The sequence below is a fragment of the Diadema setosum genome, chromosome 14, assembly GCF_964275005.1.
Source record: "Diadema setosum chromosome 14, eeDiaSeto1, whole genome shotgun sequence".
NCBI classification, from domain to species: Eukaryota; Metazoa; Echinodermata; class Echinoidea; order Diadematoida; family Diadematidae; genus Diadema; species Diadema setosum.
Window position 1 is genome coordinate 32144878 of NC_092698.1, and position 20032 is coordinate 32164909.

Here is a 20032-nt window from a genome sequence, read left to right on the forward strand (position 1 = left end):
CTTGGAAACACTTCATGTGTGGCCGGCAACATCCAGCGTATTCTGGAAAGACTGACAGCTGAAATCCTCTCAGCGTGAATTTGGTGCTCGGTTGCGAAACTGTCAATCAGGTAATTATGATATCGTGCATCTTTTTTTTTTCTTTCCTTATGTCCAAAAAGTTGTTATTTCACCATAGAAGAAGTGTCAGGAGCATGCCTCTCCTGCCCGCCTGAACAATTTAATACAGGCAAAATACACATAACATGCAGTACCGGCCCTCGGTGTCACCGTTGCACGTACACACACGCAGAGCTCTCATGATTTTTACTACCGGTTCTTGCCCTGTGTCATGCATGCTAGCTAAAGATGTGTCGAGACCCTACCCTAGATAGTACCAAGGAGCTTCTTGATACTACTAGATCTCAACTCGATTACATTTCACGACGCCCTCAAACTCAACTTTACCTACCAGTTCAGCAGATACAATAATATGTTATCATACTAGAATTTGGCGCTGGTCACATTTAGATCTAGATCAGTAGGCCTAATTTTAGTAATACTCAATAGAATAGGGATCGTATCAGTTTTGGTTGAGACGTAATTTCAGGTTTCTAACATTTTTTGGTGAGATATTAAATGAGAAACCTCTTGTGAAATATGAAAGAACATGTCCATGAGGAATTCAACATTTATTTGATGAAAATTGGTTTTAAAATGGCTGAGAGATATCCAAAACAGAGCGATTCAATAAAGTGTGGGACCCACATTTTATATTTTTATTATTCCGATCGCTTTGTTTTACTTTGTTTTTGGATGTTTCAGTCATTCCAAACCCGATTTTCATCAAATAAACTTTGAATTCCTCTTAAAATGGTATGCTCTGTACTATTTCATAAGTGTTTTCTTGGTATCTCACAAAAAGTTAATTTTAAGCCCAATTCTCATCTCCACCAATACTGTACCATCCCTTTAATTAGGGGTTCTCTATTTATTATTATTATTCTGGACACAATTTTCGCAGTGCCATGGATAAATGGACGTCTTTCGTACCTTGTCCTTGCACCAGAATCACAATTCATACCCACACGATTCACCGTACACGTTCTTACCAAGCGGACGACAAAGAAAAAAATCGGAAAATGAGGCTCAAATTTTGTATTCTAAGGTAAAATGTCTAACTTGAACATTCCTACAGTTCATGCAATAAAAAATCTTGTGATATTGATTTAAACATCTTCTAAATCTGAGATGAAATGTGAATTTCTTAGCATTTTTAATTTTTGTGTCACATTTTTTGCAATTTTGGTCCATATTTACAACGCTCTGTGAGGCTAGTCTACAAAGACAAAGTCCCACACGTATTGAATGTCATAGTATGCAGAAATGTGCTCATCTGGTATTACCATGCTGTCTGGTACGACCATACAAGTCAAGCTTTTCGCACCTGTTTGCCAAATGATCTCCAAGCATGCACATACTCGCTCTAAATATCCAACAGCCTCGAATATTTTATGCATCTGAGTGAGATTCAAGTCCAGTAGAAAAGGAATTTTTCACCATTTTGACACTTTTACACTTGTCGAAATATGTCGATCGCAGCTAGTTCGCTCTGTGTTAACTGCATTTCACAGGAGCAGACAGCGCAGCTTGGTGTACAAAACATGTGCAAGATCATTTGACAAACAAGTGTGAAGGTACACTAGTGCCTAGAATTGATAGAAGAAAACAAGGTGAGGTGCATTTGGCATAGATTCTAAGGCTTAACTATACACAGCCCTGCCGCTGTACACCAAATACAAAGTAAGAACATTGCAGGCCTGACAGTTACTAAGTTGTATTTCATTTTACGTCTTGACCAGCACTGCAGCAGCATGGCTGTAGCTGCAATCCAGTGTAGTGAAACTAAAAAATGAAATAGAAATGTTATTCTGACATGTTTCAGCGTACTCAACAATACCATTACAAACCAAATTCAGCAATCAATGAAATTATTGCCATAGGCTATGCTAACGTTAGGCATAAATATTGTTTGACATGCCTACAGAAATCATATTGTTACCAGTTCGCTACTCACTCGCTGGTACTCCCGATACGAATGTGTGTACGCCCAGCATATGCACTTCATTTGCTGAAGTTAGCCAGCCACTCTGATTGAAAGCTGTCGTCTAAAGTAATGCTCCTATTCTAAGCCCAGTTGCGAGACACTGGAAAAATCAAGCACAAATAAAAAATGACGGAAAAGGTCTTCCGTCATCGCCTGACGGAAGATGTGGAGTAAATTGAGCAACAGGTTTTTACTTGCACCATGTATATATATATATACAAGGGTACACCTTGCATCCAGGTAGTGCACACTCAGGTGCCCTTGTGAGACACACACACACTTGTAAATCTGCAAGAATCTTCAGGATTGAAGGAGGCAGAATAAACAGAAGAAGAAGAAGAAATCCCCCAAATTGTACCCAAGTTAGCATTTAAACGCAAGTCCGTTGCAGGAAGGGCATTGGATTTTGTATGCAAATATCAAACACAACTTTGATGAATCAAATGCAACTTTGCATTTGATTCTAAGAATGCAAAGTTTCAGGCAAAAGTTGTATTTGATGTGAAGTTCCATCGCAAGTCAAATTTCGTAGCAGTGGGGCTGCACCCAGCTCACAGTAAGCGTTACAGAGGCCAGCAAATCCTTTCATTCATCACATTTTCTGGGTAATTTCAGCAGAGTAAGTGCCTCTGCCAGGCATACGCAGAATGTACATGCATGATGAGTAGCGAGCAAGTCTTGAACTGGTATTCGTTATTTCTGTGTGCGCTCGGCAATGTTTATTGCAATAACTTCCCTATTTAATATGGCCAAATTTGCATCAAAATGATATTGTAGAGAAGCTGAAATGTGAAAATATAATCCTGTATTCCAAAATATAAATTTACGTTATTTAAAGTAAAAAATGTGTGTGGCTCCTAAACCTCTGGATTGCACACGTTGGATATACATGTATACCTTCAAAATATGTGAACCACAAAGACTATCCAATGATATGAATATTTAGTGTAAATGTTGGTGATCTACCATGTTTAGTATAGCTGTGCACTGTGTCTCTGATGCATGGTCGGTGTGGGATAATTCTAAAGTTATTAGATCTAACTGAACAATAGTTATGAAATTGTTTCTGGAATAAACCATCTACAGTCAGGGTTTATTGAGAAAAGTAGTGATATCTCATATTTTAGGCTTTATTGCAAAATTTTTATATGGTAGGGTTTTTGTGATACAACTGACAAGTCCACACATATGCATCAAATATGATACTGTATACGCCATATATTTCGCGAGTCTAAATTTTCGCGAATCGGGACTTCCCGACGATTTCGTGAGTGGTTAATTTCGCGATCGTGGAGTCCTGAAGTGAATGGAGAAATGTGTATGCGTACATCACATTCATATCGGCATCAGAGTCAATATTTTTGCGTGTTTTTAATTTCTCGAATAGCACCTGACTCGCGAAATTCGCGAAAATAAAAACCTCACAAATATTAGGCATGTAACTGACAGTAACTGGAACATTTTTTAAATCACTGCTCCTGATGGTACACAGTACCATTAAGTTACACTGATCCTGCTGGCACCTGTTTTGACCACTTGTTGTAATTGGTGGTCAGGCAGGGTCCAGGGAGTTCTTACTTGGTATGTTGCATAGGTACGTGCTTGTCCAACTGTCCACCCAAACTAGTGACCAGAATCTTCAACAAACACAGGGTGTTTGCAAGTTTGTAGAACTTCTAGATTGAGGACTGCAAAGTAGAACTTTGTCAGCTTGAGTGGAACTACTCTATTAGACATTTTGGTTAGGCAAAAAGATGACAAAGCCACAAGCTGTTGGCATCTTATAGACAGGATGAGTTTCATAGCTGCTTCCTTGTGTGAGAAAATTTACACAATGTTCACTTAATTATTAATTTATCCATTTATTTATTCAATTGGGTATCTTATTTTCACAGGGTGGGTCCCTGTATTAGGCAAATCTGGCTTCATATCTATTTTTATGCATTCTGCCCTGTAACATACATGTAGTACATGTATTTCTTCTTTAATTTAAAATCTATCTCTACCGAAGTTTAATGTACCAAAAGTATTATTGATTTTTGCTCTCTTTGCAAATAGTGCATTTACATCAAGAAACACTGACTGGTGTTTAATAGGAGATGTTTCTTTCACCAGCCTTTTACAACAAATTAGCCTAATGTTGAAGATAAGCTATTTTGACAATCTCAATTGAAAATATGCCTGTAAAAACTCAGGTGAAATTTAGAATTGTTGTTTAAATTTAATTTCCTCTTATTCTCCTACATGTCAATGTGCTGTGGTGCTGATAGCTTTTCCCAAATATGAGCCATTGATGAAGCAGTCATACAAGGTTTGAAAGCACACACACAAATTCGAAAATTGTTGGTATACAGAAGTACCCTGTACACTGTACATGCTGACTAGATATCCTCACTTGTATTTATGCACTATTATGTTGTTTCTTTTTGTCTCATGATGTGTTATTGGTTTCAGGTAATTTTAAGAAATAAACATAGGGAAAAGTTTCATTTTCTACTTGCAAATCAACACAAAATCATTGACTGCATATTCGGAGTAATGTTATGTCAGTGTCTTGGAAATTTCATACATCTTGCAGTTTGTTTTGTCTTCCTTCATGCAGACATCATGTTTCGCTTAATGCAAGCAGCCTGTCATGTGGACAGAGTGGCACTGAACAAGACCTTCACCCTCTCAAAGCTTCGATTCAGAGGTCTGAAGACCAGTCGCATCAGCAGAGCAGAGGCAGAGGCTCCTCCCAAAGGTATCCCATATGCCAATCTTCGAGTAGGCATTCCAAAGGAAACCTTCCCCAATGAACGCAGGGTAGCAGTTGCTCCTGTTGCAGTTAAGCTTCTTGTGAAGGAAGGCTACCAAGTTGTTGTGGAGGATGGAGCTGGAGCCCTTGCCAACTTCAGAAATTCAGATTATGAAGAAGCTGGTGCCAAGATTGTAAAGAGGGACGATGCTTTCCAGTCAGATGTCGTCTTGAAAGTCCGTGCTCCCAGCATTGAGGAAGTCGGTCTACTCAAGGAAAAGAGCAATCTCATCAGTTTCTTGTATCCTGCTCAGAACAAGGAGATCATTGACAAACTTGCAGACAGAAAGGCAACAGTGCTGGCCATGGATTGTGTACCGAGGATCAGCAGAGCTCAGGTATTTGATGCCTTGAGTTCAATGGCCAATATCGCTGGTTACAAAGCTGTTTTAGAGGCAGCAAATAACTTTGGTAGATTCTTCACTGGTCAGATCACTGCTGCTGGAAAAATTCCACCTGCCAAAGCTCTTGTGATTGGAGGAGGTGTCGCTGGTCTAGCTGCTATGGGTACAGCAAAGAATATGGGAGCAATAGTGAGGGGATTTGACACACGAGCAGCGGTGAAGGAGCAAGTGCAGTCACTAGGGGCAGAGTTCTTGGAATTGGACTTTAAAGAGTCAGGAGAAGGAGCTGGAGGATATGCGAAGGAGATGTCCCCAGAATTCATCAAGGCTGAGATGGATCTCTTTGCCAAGCAGTGCAAGGAAGTTGACATCGTCATCACCACTGCGCTGATCCCTGGTAAACCTGCACCAAAGCTGATATCCAAGGAAATGATTGAGTCCATGAAAGAAGGATCGGTGGTAGTTGATTTGGCAGCAGAAGCTGGTGGTAACATTGAAACAACAAAGCCTCAAGAGCTGTACGCCTACAAGGGTGTCACCCACATCGGGTACACTGATCTGCCAAGTCGTTTACCAACGCAGTCCAGCACTCTTTATGGCAACAACATTTCAAAGTTCTTACTCTCTCTCGGACAAAAGGGCTACTTTGACATTGACTTGGAAGATGAAGTTACACGTGGCTCCATCATCTTGAATGAAGGAAAGCTTCTCTGGCCACCTCCACCACCAAAGGAAGTCCCAGCTCCACCTGCGCCCCCTCCAAAGCCAGTTGCTATTGAGGCACCACCAAAGAATCCTTTCCAGGAGACCCTTCGCAGCTCAGTGTTGTACACACTTGGTCTAGGATCGTTGTATGGTTTTGGTGTTTTGTCTCCAGGAGCTGCCTTCAACACAATGCTGACAACATTCTCCCTTGCAGGCATCGTTGGCTATCACACAGTTTGGGGAGTCACCCCAGCTCTTCATTCACCTTTGATGTCAGTCACTAATGCCATATCTGGTATTACTGCAGTAGGAGGGTTGGTGTGCATGAGTGGAGGATACTATCCTGAGTCAACCCCAGCAGCTCTGGCAGCTTTGGCAGCATTCATATCATCCATCAACATCTTTGGTGGTTTCTTGGTGACACAGAGAATGTTGGACATGTTCCGCCGCCCCGATGACCCTCCAGAGTACAACTACTTGTATCTTCTTCCTGGTGCCATTGGCATTGGCTCTTACTTGGGAGCTGAGATGACAGGATATTCCATGCAAGACATTGCTTACCTTGCGGGTTCCCTGTGTTGTGTAGGTGCATTGAGTGGGTTGTCATCACAAGAGTCCTGCAGAGTTGGAAATGCCCTCGGCATGATCGGTGTATCAACTGGAATGCTTGCTACCTTGGTAGGTGTCAAGGCTACCCCTGAATTGTACACTCAAATGGGAGCTGCCATTGGTGTTGGTGGGCTGATTGGTTCAATCATTGCCAAGCGTATGGCAATCACTGACCTCCCACAGCTTGTTGCTGCCTTCCATAGCTTTGTAGGTCTGGCTGCTGTGCTCACATGCGTCTCTACCTACATGACTGAAGCAGCCCACTTTGCCCTAGACCCATCTGCAGCGGCAATGACCAAAGCCTTCCTGTTCTTGGGAACATACATTGGTGGTGTAACATTCACTGGCTCTCTCATAGCTTACGGCAAACTGCAAGGGCTACTGAAATCTGAGCCTCTCCTCTTGCCTGGGCGCAATGCTCTCAATATGGGATTGATGGCCGCAAATGTTGGTGCAATGGCATACTACATGACCAATCCTGGTTACACTGCAGACATGAGCTGTCTAACAGCTACCAGTGTCCTCTCCTCTGTGATGGGAATCACCTTGACAGCTGCCATTGGTGGTGCTGATATGCCGGTGGTCATTACTGTCCTCAACAGCTACAGTGGCTGGGCCCTCTGTGCTGAAGGGTTCATGCTGAACAACAACCTTATGACCATTGTAGGGGCTCTGATTGGGTCGTCTGGAGCCATTCTTTCATACATCATGTGCAAGGCCATGAATCGCTCCCTCACCAATGTCATCTTTGGTGGTTATGGTACTCTGACGACTGCTGGAGGCAAGCCCATGGAGATCACTGGCACACATACAGAGGTGAATGTCGAGAGCACAGTAGATATGATTGACGATTCACAGAACGTCATCATTGTCCCAGGGTATGGTCTCTGCGTTGCCAAGGCTCAATATCCCATTGCTGAAATGGTTGAAATGCTCAGGAAGATGGGCAAGAAAGTTCGCTTCGGTATCCACCCAGTAGCTGGGCGCATGCCAGGTCAGCTGAATGTGCTGCTTGCAGAAGCAGGTGTGCCATATGATGTTGTGCTGGAGATGGATGAGATCAATGATGATTTCCCTGAAACAGATCTTGTTCTCGTCATTGGAGCAAATGATACTGTCAACTCGGCTGCGGAAGAGGACCCCAACTCCATCATCGCTGGTATGCCAGTCCTTCGAGTGTGGCAGTCCAAACAGGTCATCGTCATGAAGAGGTCACTTGGAGTAGGGTATGCAGCAGTTGACAACCCAATCTTCTTCAAGGAGAATACCTCAATGTTGCTTGGTGATGCCAAGAAAACATGTGATGCCCTTCTTGGCAGGCTCAAGACTGTACACTCATGAGTGTGACCTTGCATGAATAGAGCAACTTACAATGTGGTTATATTTATGTCAGATCTTACCTCAGTGTATGCTCCTATACCAACAATAGCAATATTGACCATGAAGAGAAAATGTTGATGCAGATATGAATACTGCAGCTTTTTTTTTTTCATAAGCAAATTCAGAGGGGAAAAATTGTCTCTTGCATCTTCTAACTTCTAAATACTATTTACTAAAGGTAAACCAATTCACTTTAAGATGCAAGCGACACTTGGTGTTGTATACTGAAGCAAGATTTTGAATGAATGAATCATGTTGGAAAATTCAAAGATGAATTTATTCTTGTAGGCTCACATTGATGGTCATGGTTACCCTTTTGATGTATCAGCTGTAATTTTAGGTGTGTGATACTGGTAAACTTAACTTAGTGTGTTAAGAGATGAAAGCCATGTTTTCTGCTATCATGTCATCATCATCCCCTGTGAAGACGAGAAACTGGTGTTGTTTCAGAGGAGAGTAGATATAATTAAGCAGTTTCATTTGACATGTTTACACCATGTGCATATCAGATTGTACTGTAATTTTCCTTCATGTTTGTGTGTTGCATTCAACAAAGACAGCATCATGTTTCAGTCACCAGTTGTGATTAGAACATTGTGTACAGTAATTTCTAGTTTCCAGTGAAATACAATGCATGCAGAAAAAACATTTTGTTGTCAAAAGGTCACAAGCAAAGAAATGGCACCCAGCTATTTAAAGATGATAAAAATTGACTCTTGACTTTCTGAAACATGGTATTTGTCCATTTGAAATAATAACTCTCAAAAGTTGAGAGTGACATGCATGTTTCTAAGTTGAGCGAAGCCAGAAATAAGTAATTTTGATGTATAATGTGTCATTGATATAGTCATTGTCACATGTCAGTTTCAAGTTGGCATGTCATCATCATTCCACATTCTGATCTGGCTGAATTGGAATAAAGAGCCACTAGAATCTGCAGGAGTTGTATCCCTTCAAACTTCCACCATGGTATTTGGGGTGAGCAGCAGTACCACAGAAAAGAAATCTACTGAAAAGACCATTTAAATTGGAGTTCACAGCTGTACTGCTGCTTACCTACCCAGAAAGCAGCAATTCTTGGGCAGTCATATGTGTGTAATGTCAGAATGAGCTTTATGATTGTGTTATGTATGTCCAGCCGAAGAGATGTAAAAAAAATCTTAAATGTTAACCATTTTAGGTTTGATCTTGCATCCAAATTGGACCACTTTTTTTTTTTTTTACCTTTCTGTTCCCTGATTTCACAGATTTTATTTCATTTTGTAGGTAAAGATAAAGCTCTGTTTGCAAAAATTGTAGATTCATAGTTTAGATTGAGTACCTTGCCGTGACTTGTCATATACTGTATTGCTGTTTGATTTCTTTGTGATTGTGACGTATAAGAGCTCAATATTTGTGAGCAATCTCTTCACAATGAAGAGCTGGGTAGGTGTGTTTCATTTTGTCAGAGGATGCTGCCCAAAACATTCAAAAAAAAAAAAAAAAAGATGTTGAGCAAAGCTGTGCACTCCAATCTTCACAGACAAATTGTCTTGGATATATGAAAAGTGTGCAATGCTGTGAAATTTGACACTTGGAAAACAGTTACTACATGTAGTGTATGTCATAAAGGGATTTACAACCAGTCCTTGCTATTGAATTCAAAGGAATACTGTATAAGCTGTTATTTTTGTGAGGGTTTAATTTTCGCAAATTTCGCAAATCACAGTTGGATCGCGATAACATCACACGAAAATGACTCCATGCGCTGTGTTGATAGAATATTTACGTTGGCGTCGGCATTGATTCGCGAAAACAACATCTCGCGAAAATGTCTGACCTCGTCATTCGCAAAAATATCTGTACGCGAAAATAACAGCGTATACAGTAACAAAAATCCTGATAACTTTATGTGTACAACTGTACTGTATATTCATTACTGTTTGCCTCTTGGCTGAAAGAGAATGACCTGTGGATACAGGTGTTAGATGCAAATATGCAGGGGATACAAATGTGATACATGTATCATGATGTACAATTGCAACATGAAGTCTTCATTGATGGTGTAGCGATTGTGTATTCCTTCTGTAGCCAATGATACTACACAAAATGTGTAACAAAGCAGCACGCACAACAACAGCAAAAATGTGGGTCAGAGATCACCATGCCCCACTAAAGTGCATTGTTTTCATAGATTAAAACTTAGTCTTCCTGTTATGGTAAAAGGGCTGACAGATTTACCTGTATCAGAAGATTTTGCAATTACATGTACAATGTATTTCAAAAGAAAGTGAATATCTGACATCATGATAGCACATGTCCTCAGGTCTTAGTCCAATAATAGGTTTCAAATTGTTGCATGCATCATGATTTTCTTGTAATGTTTTTACATGTAATTGTGATCTTCTTTCTCTCTCTCTCTCTAAACAAGAAAGAAAAAAAGAAAGAAACAAACAAACAAACCAGAACCATTAATTTCCCTATCTGCTGTCAGATAAGGTTAAAGGGAATTGATCAACTGAAGTGTGCTACTTAGTTATCATCCCATTTGTACTGACTCCTTGAAGCAGTTCTATATTCTTTGCTCATTTTCTATGTTTCCATTAGTCTACTGCCTCTTGATTTCAAGACTTAAAGGGATAAACAGAGTTATCATGTTTTTGTTTTGTTTTTTTCTTGAAAGATGATATTTAATCCCATCATGTCATTGTGTAGAATGTGAATACAGGAAGGGAGGCTATAGATATTGTACATGAATGCCTTACTGAAAGCTCCCATGAGCACACTGAGCTTTGATGAAAGGTTCTTCAGCATCGACTGGACCAAGGTTGTTGCTACCAAAGAAAAAGTAGCCCTGCCAGAATGTAGCATGAAGAACACACTCTACATGTGAATGAGCTTGCTGAGTGGCAAATAAAATACATTGGAATTGTATCCTGAATGTGTCGCGGTATTTTTTTCTGCCTCATATGTAGTAGGACTGCAGTGTACACTAGTTGTACTAGTATTTACCCATTTGCCAGCTGTCCTGTACAATGGAACCTTGTTAACAGAGGTCAAATCAATTCATATGTATTATAAGTTTTTGTAACAATGTGATTTTTCAGGTCTTGACTCTTTATACATGTATTTCTTTGTCTTTATACCCCTATGGAAAAAGAAACCTGTTACATAACCTGGTATAACAGGTAATTGTAATTTTAGGTCCTCCTTGTAACATGGTTCCCCTTTCCATATACTGGTACATCATTTCTAGAAGTTCACAGATTGCCACATAAATAACATGTACTGGTACATCTGTACATAAAGTTACACAACAGAGGTAATTCACCAACACATGAACAAGCAAACAAAGAAATGGAGGTACGTACATGTACATTGTAGTTGATGAAACTTTTAGGAGGAATACTCTTATGTTACAACAACCATGTCCTTGTTACAACATAGAATTTGCAATTTGATAGCTGTAAGGTTGGCTCAGTAGTTTCAATGGATAGTTACAATTTTTTGCCTTCACGAGTGTGTGTGTGTGTGTGTGTGTGTGTTTTCTGTATGCGTATTAATATAGATGCTATGTACACTAGTTACACTGTATGCACATGCATGCTAAGGTTGTGTACATGAACCAGTAAAAAAAAAAAAAAAAAATTGATGCGTGATTGTGGGCATGTTGTCTTCCAAGTTTATGTACTGTTAATCGCAGGTGAGTGGAGAGACGATCTGTTATGGTGTTGATGTGTTGGCTTTTGAATTCAACGAGACATACCGGTAATGTGAAATCACAAAATCAGAGCAGTCACACAATGTTACGTTACTTTGTAAGGTAATGTGTGCGGCAGCTTTAGGCAGAGTGAGAAACTTCTGAGGAAGCGAGGAATATTGCTGGAATCCTCTTTGAACTGGAGGGGGGGTGAAAGAGAAGACGTCCACATTTAGCTGGATTGTGACACAGATACCCATGTGACTGATGAATCATCCGTCGGCTGTGGCGTCGGCAGGAAATTCTGGTATAATCACTGAAGTTCACTGTGAACTTGATGCAGCCTTTCCTCTGCCTTCCTTAAAGTGTCATTCCACACCATGCTCACGTTTGGTTAGAAAGTAAACATGTTGACTGTGTAATACCTCTCTTAAGCACAAAACCTCTTAGAAACACCTTTGTCCCTTTTTCATGGGGGAGAGGTTGCATCAAGATGATACAAATTCAATTTAGGGTTAACTTAAACTTGCATGTCTGATATTGAGAGTACATGAGTGTGCAACAAACACTTCTTGTTTATCTAAACAAACTGGTATACATAACCTTTTTTTTTTCTTTTTTTTTCAAATAACAGTGTCATGCACTCCAGAACCCCTGTACTACGTGTACATGATTTTTTTTTTCTATTCTGTGTAATGCAGATTATATTTGATTTCCTTTAAGATATTTTTTAAAAAAAGCATAGCATACACATTACAATAATGAGAAACGGCTGCAAAGCCCTGCTCAGTAATGTCAGCATAATATTGCTAGTTGATGGAATGAGTAAAACAGAATACCATTGTGATGTCACCTCGAAATTTAATCTTTGCCAGCTAGAGCTATGTTTATTTCCAGGAGAGAAAATAAGTCCACATCCCTATACTACAGTATTTCACGATATACTCGTTATACTTTGCTACAGCAGAGAGTTCTTGCAATTTCATTACTAAGCGTACAGAACAGAATGTAGTACATTTGCCCGCAGATTAAATGGAACAAACCATTTATGTCTCGCAGTACCGAAACTGACACGCCCCCCTGGCCTGTGTCGAGCTGCGATCCATCTACACGTGTCATGCAGTCGGAAGCTGACCTTTGCATAACAAGCGATACTATGAAATGCCCATAGATGGCGCTACACCATTTAGGGAAGCAGCTACTCCAAATATTTTCCTAGGCATTGCTTCAAGTTATAATTTAGTACAATAGTAATGATGGATTGAGTGAATATGGAAATGTCCGTAGAACACAGCAGCGAAGTTTAAAGAATCCGTTCAGAAGCCATGGCTTTTTTAAAGTTACGTTGCCACCATTGCTGGATGAGAAGACACATCAGTTCGTGACGTCAGTGCGGGACAACGATGTACAAAAGAATTCCACAAAATTTCGATTTTCTTTGAAAAGACGCATTCCCATTCACTTGTTTCATGCTGACGTAAATGTGTTTTCATTGAATATACCCATGTTTTGTGAAAGAATCAATTCAAATGCTGTTTTCGTTATGACAAAAAGTGAAAATGGTTCTCTTCATACATTCTCGTATCTTTGTCATGCATGCAGCGAAGTCACGAACTGATTCTTCTCATCCAACGATGGCCGCCCCCGAATGTTCTTTAAAATATCCATAACTTTTGAAGGATTGTCAGATTTTTCCTCAAACTTCTTTGATGTCTGTTACTCGCATAATCATTATAGTTATTTTGATGCATTCGCTCTATCCACATAAGATATGCAGCTCAACCCTTTATGGGGTTTGAGTGCCATTGATTGACCTGGATAGCTGAACATTTTAATCCTACATCGGGGAAAGATGAGGAGAGGTGTTTATTGCTCAGTCTAGAGGACAGTAGGCCCTATATAGCTCAACAAAGAAAAAAAATCACACCTTATCACCTGTATTAAAAAAAAAAGAATTGAGAAATCAAGATACCCAAATCGTAAAAAACAACAAACAAACATGAATGACGTCATAAACGCGTAAAGGGTATAGGGTGTATCAAGGTATAAATAAGGCGTCGTTAATGTGTGTCTAAACTATATGTGCTTCCTATTTTAATGATTGTCTGATGTATGTATAAGGTTACCTTCATGGTCCTAGCATTTTGATAGAAGACAAGTCATTCAAGAACGATACATTATTCGGCAGGAATTCGACATGAAAATCTTTATGATCTATAACTCCGGATTTGGCTGAAGTGAAGGCAATGGGATTATTGTTCTTATACTTTTTTTGTTGTTGTTGCCAAGATCCACATTTTCTTAAACTTTAATACATGAATAGCAGACAGCTAAGGTTTTGTTATGATAGGCCTGATAATAATAGTCTTTAAAATGTTAACCGTCATTATGCAATAGATTATATCGTTATAGCAGTCTTTCGCCTCTTTAAAAACATCTCATCGATGGATTAGTGAAGTCGAAATGCTGAGTATCAATGTTTTGTCTGGACTTCAATTGGAATTTATCTGATGTATTATTATTTTCAAGCCTTTGAACATGCATCAAGCACATCGCTTTATCATTATTGTCATTCATTATCATGGAGATGTAACTTTAAGTAGCTGTGAGTTGCGTAATTTCTGATAGGCCTAACAAAGTCATATAAATGTATCATTTACTTTGCTTTGGTGTTATATCAGTTATATTCTTGCAATAAAACACAGTTGTAATCGCATGTATAGGCTTACATTATACATTTTTATAAAAGCGATAAGTGTGGTAATAAAGTGAACGGCAGCAGCAGGAACTATACAGGAAGCTCAGTGTTGTTGTTGTTGTTGTTATTGTTGCAAAGATATACATAAGATAAATTTCCATTAGCCTTTTGGTCCTGACCTTCCTAATACTCTGATATACTATTTTTTCAAAGCGTTGTATAACCATTTTATATACGATTCTTGAACATGTTGAAAAGAAGAAGAAGAGGAAGAAAAGAACTATCAGCCTGGCACTATATACTCGGGTCAGGCGCTAGCTTTGACTTTCTTTGTGGTTATACCACAGTGAATGCACTGGTAAAAAATGTCGCAATTACACCCTTTTATGTAGTATAAATAGAATAAAAAGCAAACAAACAAACAAACAATTAAACAAACACACAAACCAGGCCCGTAGCCAGGGGGGGTGCGTCGGGTGCGTACGCACCCCCCAAAATTCTGAAAGGTCCACTTTTTCATAATAACGGTTTTTAGCAATTCTCAAGATAACAATCCAAATAAATATAAAGACACATTATTATGCTACGTAAATGTGGAAGAGTACGTTTAACAATGTTAAAAATAATTGTACGAAACCCTTTTGTTGTATGAACCATCGGATCGTCCCCATGCACACAAACACAAATGTTATGTATCAATTTGTGCGAGCTATTATTATATTGGCACTGCATGCCATGGCCCTTGGCGCGTGTGACCGGTGTTTTTTTTTTTTTCCACTGGCCGCCCGAGTACGTGCGATTCGTGGATGACATTGAGGTTGACACTTGCATTTTTTCACAGGAACAGAGGTAAGTGGATGAAAATCTAATAGCCTCAAGTTTACGTATAATGTTTTTATTATGATAAGAATTAAAGAAATTTCCTCGAAATTATAACTATAATCGAAAACCTGAGACATTTTATATCTACGTCTCACAAAGATATAGTACATGTATATAAGTACATGTTGGCATGATAATGCCTGGGGATAGATTATTATGTCAACTATTTTCCATTATGAATGCATGCTCCAATCAAATTGTGAAAAGGTGGTCATGAATTAGCATTTCTTACGAACGATCAGGAGAGACGAAATGAGTCGGATTGGATTACAATTCTCACTTACAGCTTTGTAGAAGTCTGAGTCAACAGTATCACACAGTACTTCAAGACGTATTATAGTACAAACGATTTCTTGAGCCTGCACCGTTTCAGGCTCTGTTCTGGATACAGCGGTAGAAACTCATTCTTTTCTTTCTTTTTTATTTTATCATTATTTACTAATCTCTTTTCTAACTTACAGGTAGCGGATTTCTTTGCAGGCCAAATTCGGAAATGTAGTGTTGATTATTACTTATACATTTTCTCATGTTGTGACAGTTCTATTGGTTCTCATTTTAAAGTGAGCCAAAACCTAAAAAAATTTTCACTTATAATTTCCAAAGAGTATTATGCAGGCACGCAAACTCATTTTAGTTGTATTTCATTTAAATGTAATGGGTAAGAGGGTATGAGAGAGAATGGAAAGTGCTGAGCTATGAAGTAAAATGGTAAAGTAAAAAGTTTGTCAGATAGTATTACAAAAGAAACTCATTCTTTTTTGTTTGTTTATTTTATCATTATTTACTTATCTCTCTTCTAACTTAAAGGTAGTGGATCTCTTTGCAGCCAGTGGCGTATCTAGGGGGGGGGGGCAAGGGGGGCACGTGCCACTCCTTGGGGGCGCAAAAAAAAACGAAAAAAAAAAACGAAGAAGAAGAAGAAAAAAAGAAAAGAAAAAGAAGAAGAAGAAGAAGAAAAAAAAAAAACTCGCCCGGAAGGGGGAGGGAGAATGGTAAGGGGGGGGGGGGGGGCAGAAAACCAAATCAAACAAGATAAAAACAAAACATGATGATGACGCGGACAAAACGACAATGTTTATTGTGTTCACACAAACATTCTATGTTCTGTGAGCTGAAATACAAAAATTTTCGGCTCGCTCGCTGCGCTCGCTCGCCAAAATTTGTATAAAAAAGAAGGTAAGAACAAAACGTGGTGATGACAAAATGGCAGTCTCTATTGTGTTCACACATGTCATTTTATATTTAGCAGGCAAAATGTTTCACGGAGCAGCGGCTGCAATTTCATTCCTTCTGAAGCGATCGCCCATTGGATCAAAAGAGGGCGTCAACGGTTTCGAACATACGGGGGGGGGGGGGGCGCAAAAAAATAATAAGAAATCAAACAAGATAAGAACAAAACGTAATGATGACGCGGAAATATACAAATTTTGGCTCACTCGCTCGTACTAATTTAGAGTATTTTTTCAAGTCCTCAGTTTGTTGGTATAAATCGTTATCTATAAGGCCGTCACTATATTTTGATTAGAATTGTAAGATTTAATAAGCAAAAAATGACAAGAGTTTCATGATTTGTAAGCTGAAATACAAAAATTTTCTGCTCGCTCGCTGCGCTCGCTCGCCAAAATTTGTTTAAAAAAAGAGAAGAAGATAAGAACAAAACGTGACGATGACGCGGACAAAATGATAATGTCTATTGTGTTCACTCATGTCATTTTATATTTAGCAGGAAAAATGTTACACGGAGCAGCGACTGCAATTTCATTCGTTCTGAAGCGATCGCCGATTGGATCAAAAGAGGACGCCAACGGTTTCGAACATACGGGGAAGGGGGGCGCAAGAAAAAAATCAAAAAAGATAAGAAAAAAAAAACGTAATGATGACGCAGAAATATACAAATTTCGGCTCACTCGCTCGTACTAATTTAGAGTATTTTTTCAAGTCCTCAGTTTGTTGGTATAAATCGTTATCTATAAGGTCGTCACTATAATTGTGAGATTTAATAAGCAAAAAATGACAAGAATTCCATGTTTTGTAAGCTGAAATACAAAAATTTTCGGCTCGCTCGCTGCGCTCGCTCGCCAAAATTTATATAAAAAAAAATATAAGAACAATACGTGATGATGACGAGGACATTTACAAATTTCAGCACACTCGCGCGCACTAATTTAGAGTACTTTTTTAAGTCCTCAGTTCTTTTGGTATAAATCGATATCTATAAGGCTGTCACTATATCTTGATTAGAATTGTAAGATTTGGTAAGCAAAAAATGACAAAAATTCCATGTTTTGTAAGCTGAAATACAAAAATTTTCGGCTCGCTCGCTGCGCTCGCTCGCCAAAATCTATCAAAATTCATTACATTTAAATCACCCTCAAAAAGATCCCTTTTAAGTGCTTGAAAAAGCATCATGCGGACTTTGTTTAAAGTCCCTACCGGGATGGGGTAGGGGTTGAACACTTTTTTTCAGAAATTAGGGGCGCAATTTTCGTGCTTGCCCCGGGCGCCGTTTTCCCTAGATACGCCACTGTTTGCAGCCCAATTCGAAAATGCCCAGAGACAGCTAGTAACCAAATAACCTACTATAATTTAATAGATAAGAAATAACCATTCCAGTATGTATCTTAGTGTGCACAGTGAGACAGATCAAATCAAATAGGAAAACATCTGAGCACTATAAAGCCTGAGGTCTGAATTTGCACTCAACTTCTTCCAATGGCTAACGGATGTTTAATTTTTGAATTTCACTGACCTCCAAATTTCACAAAGAAAACCTTCTTAGCATGTTGGTTAATATGACATTTGACTGATATTGGAGATGTTTGCGAATCGGATCTACTACCTTTAATATTATTAATCTAAAATGATTATTTGAAAGTTCGGAAATGCTGGAAATATCCTACCACAAGGAGGCAAAATATAAATGGTTCACATTTACAATTCATTTTGTTTTAAAAATTTTCTTATTTATTTTCGTTTTTGACAAACTCGCATACCAGGCTTCAGGCCTGCTAACACGGGTATACAATAGAAAAAATAAAAGTTAAAACAACACCAGGAAAATCACTATTGTCAATTTTGCGGCGCGCTACGCGCGCAGAGTCTCGAACACAATTAAACTTTGCAACTTCCTGGCAAAATGAGTTTTTACTATTTCCTAGATGAAATACCGTAACGCGATTGCATGCAACAGACAAAAATACAAATTTCCTCGAGACTTTAAAACGTCATTAAAACAGTCAAAATTCACAATTTGCCGCGCGCTTCGCTTCGCGCGCAAATTCTTATACAACTTTTGTAGTTCGGTCGTCCAAAGAAAAAACAAAAAAAAATATATATATATATAATAGCGTGTGTGTGTGTGTGTGTGTGTGTGTGTGTGTCATCATTGGTATTGGTACCGAAGGTCCGTTTTTTTAGTGACCGCACCCCCCCTTGAAAAATCCTGGCTACGGGCCTGCAAACAAACTACTGTGTACAGTCGAGTAGACCTTGGTAATACTGATAAGAATAGAATCAACAGGACAGCGAATATTTCACAGACATTTTGAATTAAGAGAAGAAAAATATACGAATAAATGAAAATCACATGTCTCCACAAAATAATACATTGTAATATCGGTCTGAAACAAAAGTAAGAATCGTAATTCCCCGATCTGATTTAAAATTAGATGGGGTGATGACGATTTTTTTTTTCTTAATTCAAGTCAGTTATTGTTTATTTCCATCCGGCAAAAGCGTAAAACAGGCAAATGTCTGTATAAACGCTCAAATCCCCTCCCCCCCAAAAAAAAGCAAGCAAACAAACAAACAAACAAACACATGCCTCATGCAAGACGCGACAATGTACCAAAGAGAGAAAATTACTTTATAAGAAACAACAAAGAACAACTGAAGAGTATGCAAAGACCGATATATATATTTTCATCAACTTGAGACATTTGAGATTGAAACTTGGTCTTAATCTGTTGTTGTTGTTGTTGTTGTTCTTGTTGAGATGTTTTTGCATTCAAACTTTACATGTGTTCAAAGAAAAGAGAAAGAACAAAGAAAAAAGAAGAGAGGTATAGATGTCACGCCTGCTTGGCGCCCACTCCATATACGTATAGTCGAGACAGGTGAAAAAACGAATCACCCAGTTTTGCAAGAAGAGAGCAAAACAAATATTATTTTCTTACTCTCTAAAAAAAATCGAGTGAAAATTTTCACTCTAAAAAGAGTGAATACAAAAAAGAGTGAATTTCGAGTGAAATTGGAGTGAATTTTGAGTGAAAATGCTCATTTTCACTCATTTTGGAGTGACGTCAGGGATCACTCCAAAATCTTCGAGTGATCCCTGACGTCACTCCAAAATGAGTGAAAATGAGCATTTTCACTCAAAATTCACTCCAATTTCACTCGAAATTCACTCTTTTTTGTATTCACTCTTTTTAGAGTGAAATTTTTCACTCGATTTTTTTTAGAGAGTAGTTTGTATCTAAAATTAATGTTATCAACATTATGACGTTTATTCAGATTCAGAAAGCTCCTGCACTTTCATTATTATGTCAGATAGGGTCTATCAACGAAATTTCTGTAATGTCAGTTTTGTGGATATAAGCGTGTGATGTGTTTGGGATAATAATAATGTTTTAGGATTCTTTTCCTGCTACACTCTGACAAGTGTTCGGGGATTAAGTATGTGCCTTAATCATACTGTATACTCGTAGTACTGAGGGTTACAGTCGTGTTCCGAAGGTTCATTATTCCGAATGCCCGTTTTAACGGTAATACGAAATTGAAATATGGTTCGTTGTTCCGAAGATTCGCGTTTACTCCGAAAGTGAACAAAGTTCGATGTCCTGAATGGTCGATA

The 20032-nt window shown here is 38.8% G+C and overlaps 1 protein-coding gene across 1 annotated transcript; it reads left to right on the forward strand.

Annotated features, from left to right (window-relative positions):
• LOC140238154 (NAD(P) transhydrogenase, mitochondrial-like) lies at positions 1-10834 on the forward strand. Its single transcript, XM_072318094.1, has 2 exons — positions 1-110; positions 4689-10834. The coding sequence occupies exon 2, from the start codon at positions 4694-4696 to the stop codon at positions 7880-7882; it is 3189 nt and encodes a 1062-aa protein (XP_072174195.1). The 5' UTR covers positions 1-110; positions 4689-4693; the 3' UTR covers positions 7883-10834.
• Positions 10835-20032: the final 9198 nt, after the last annotated feature.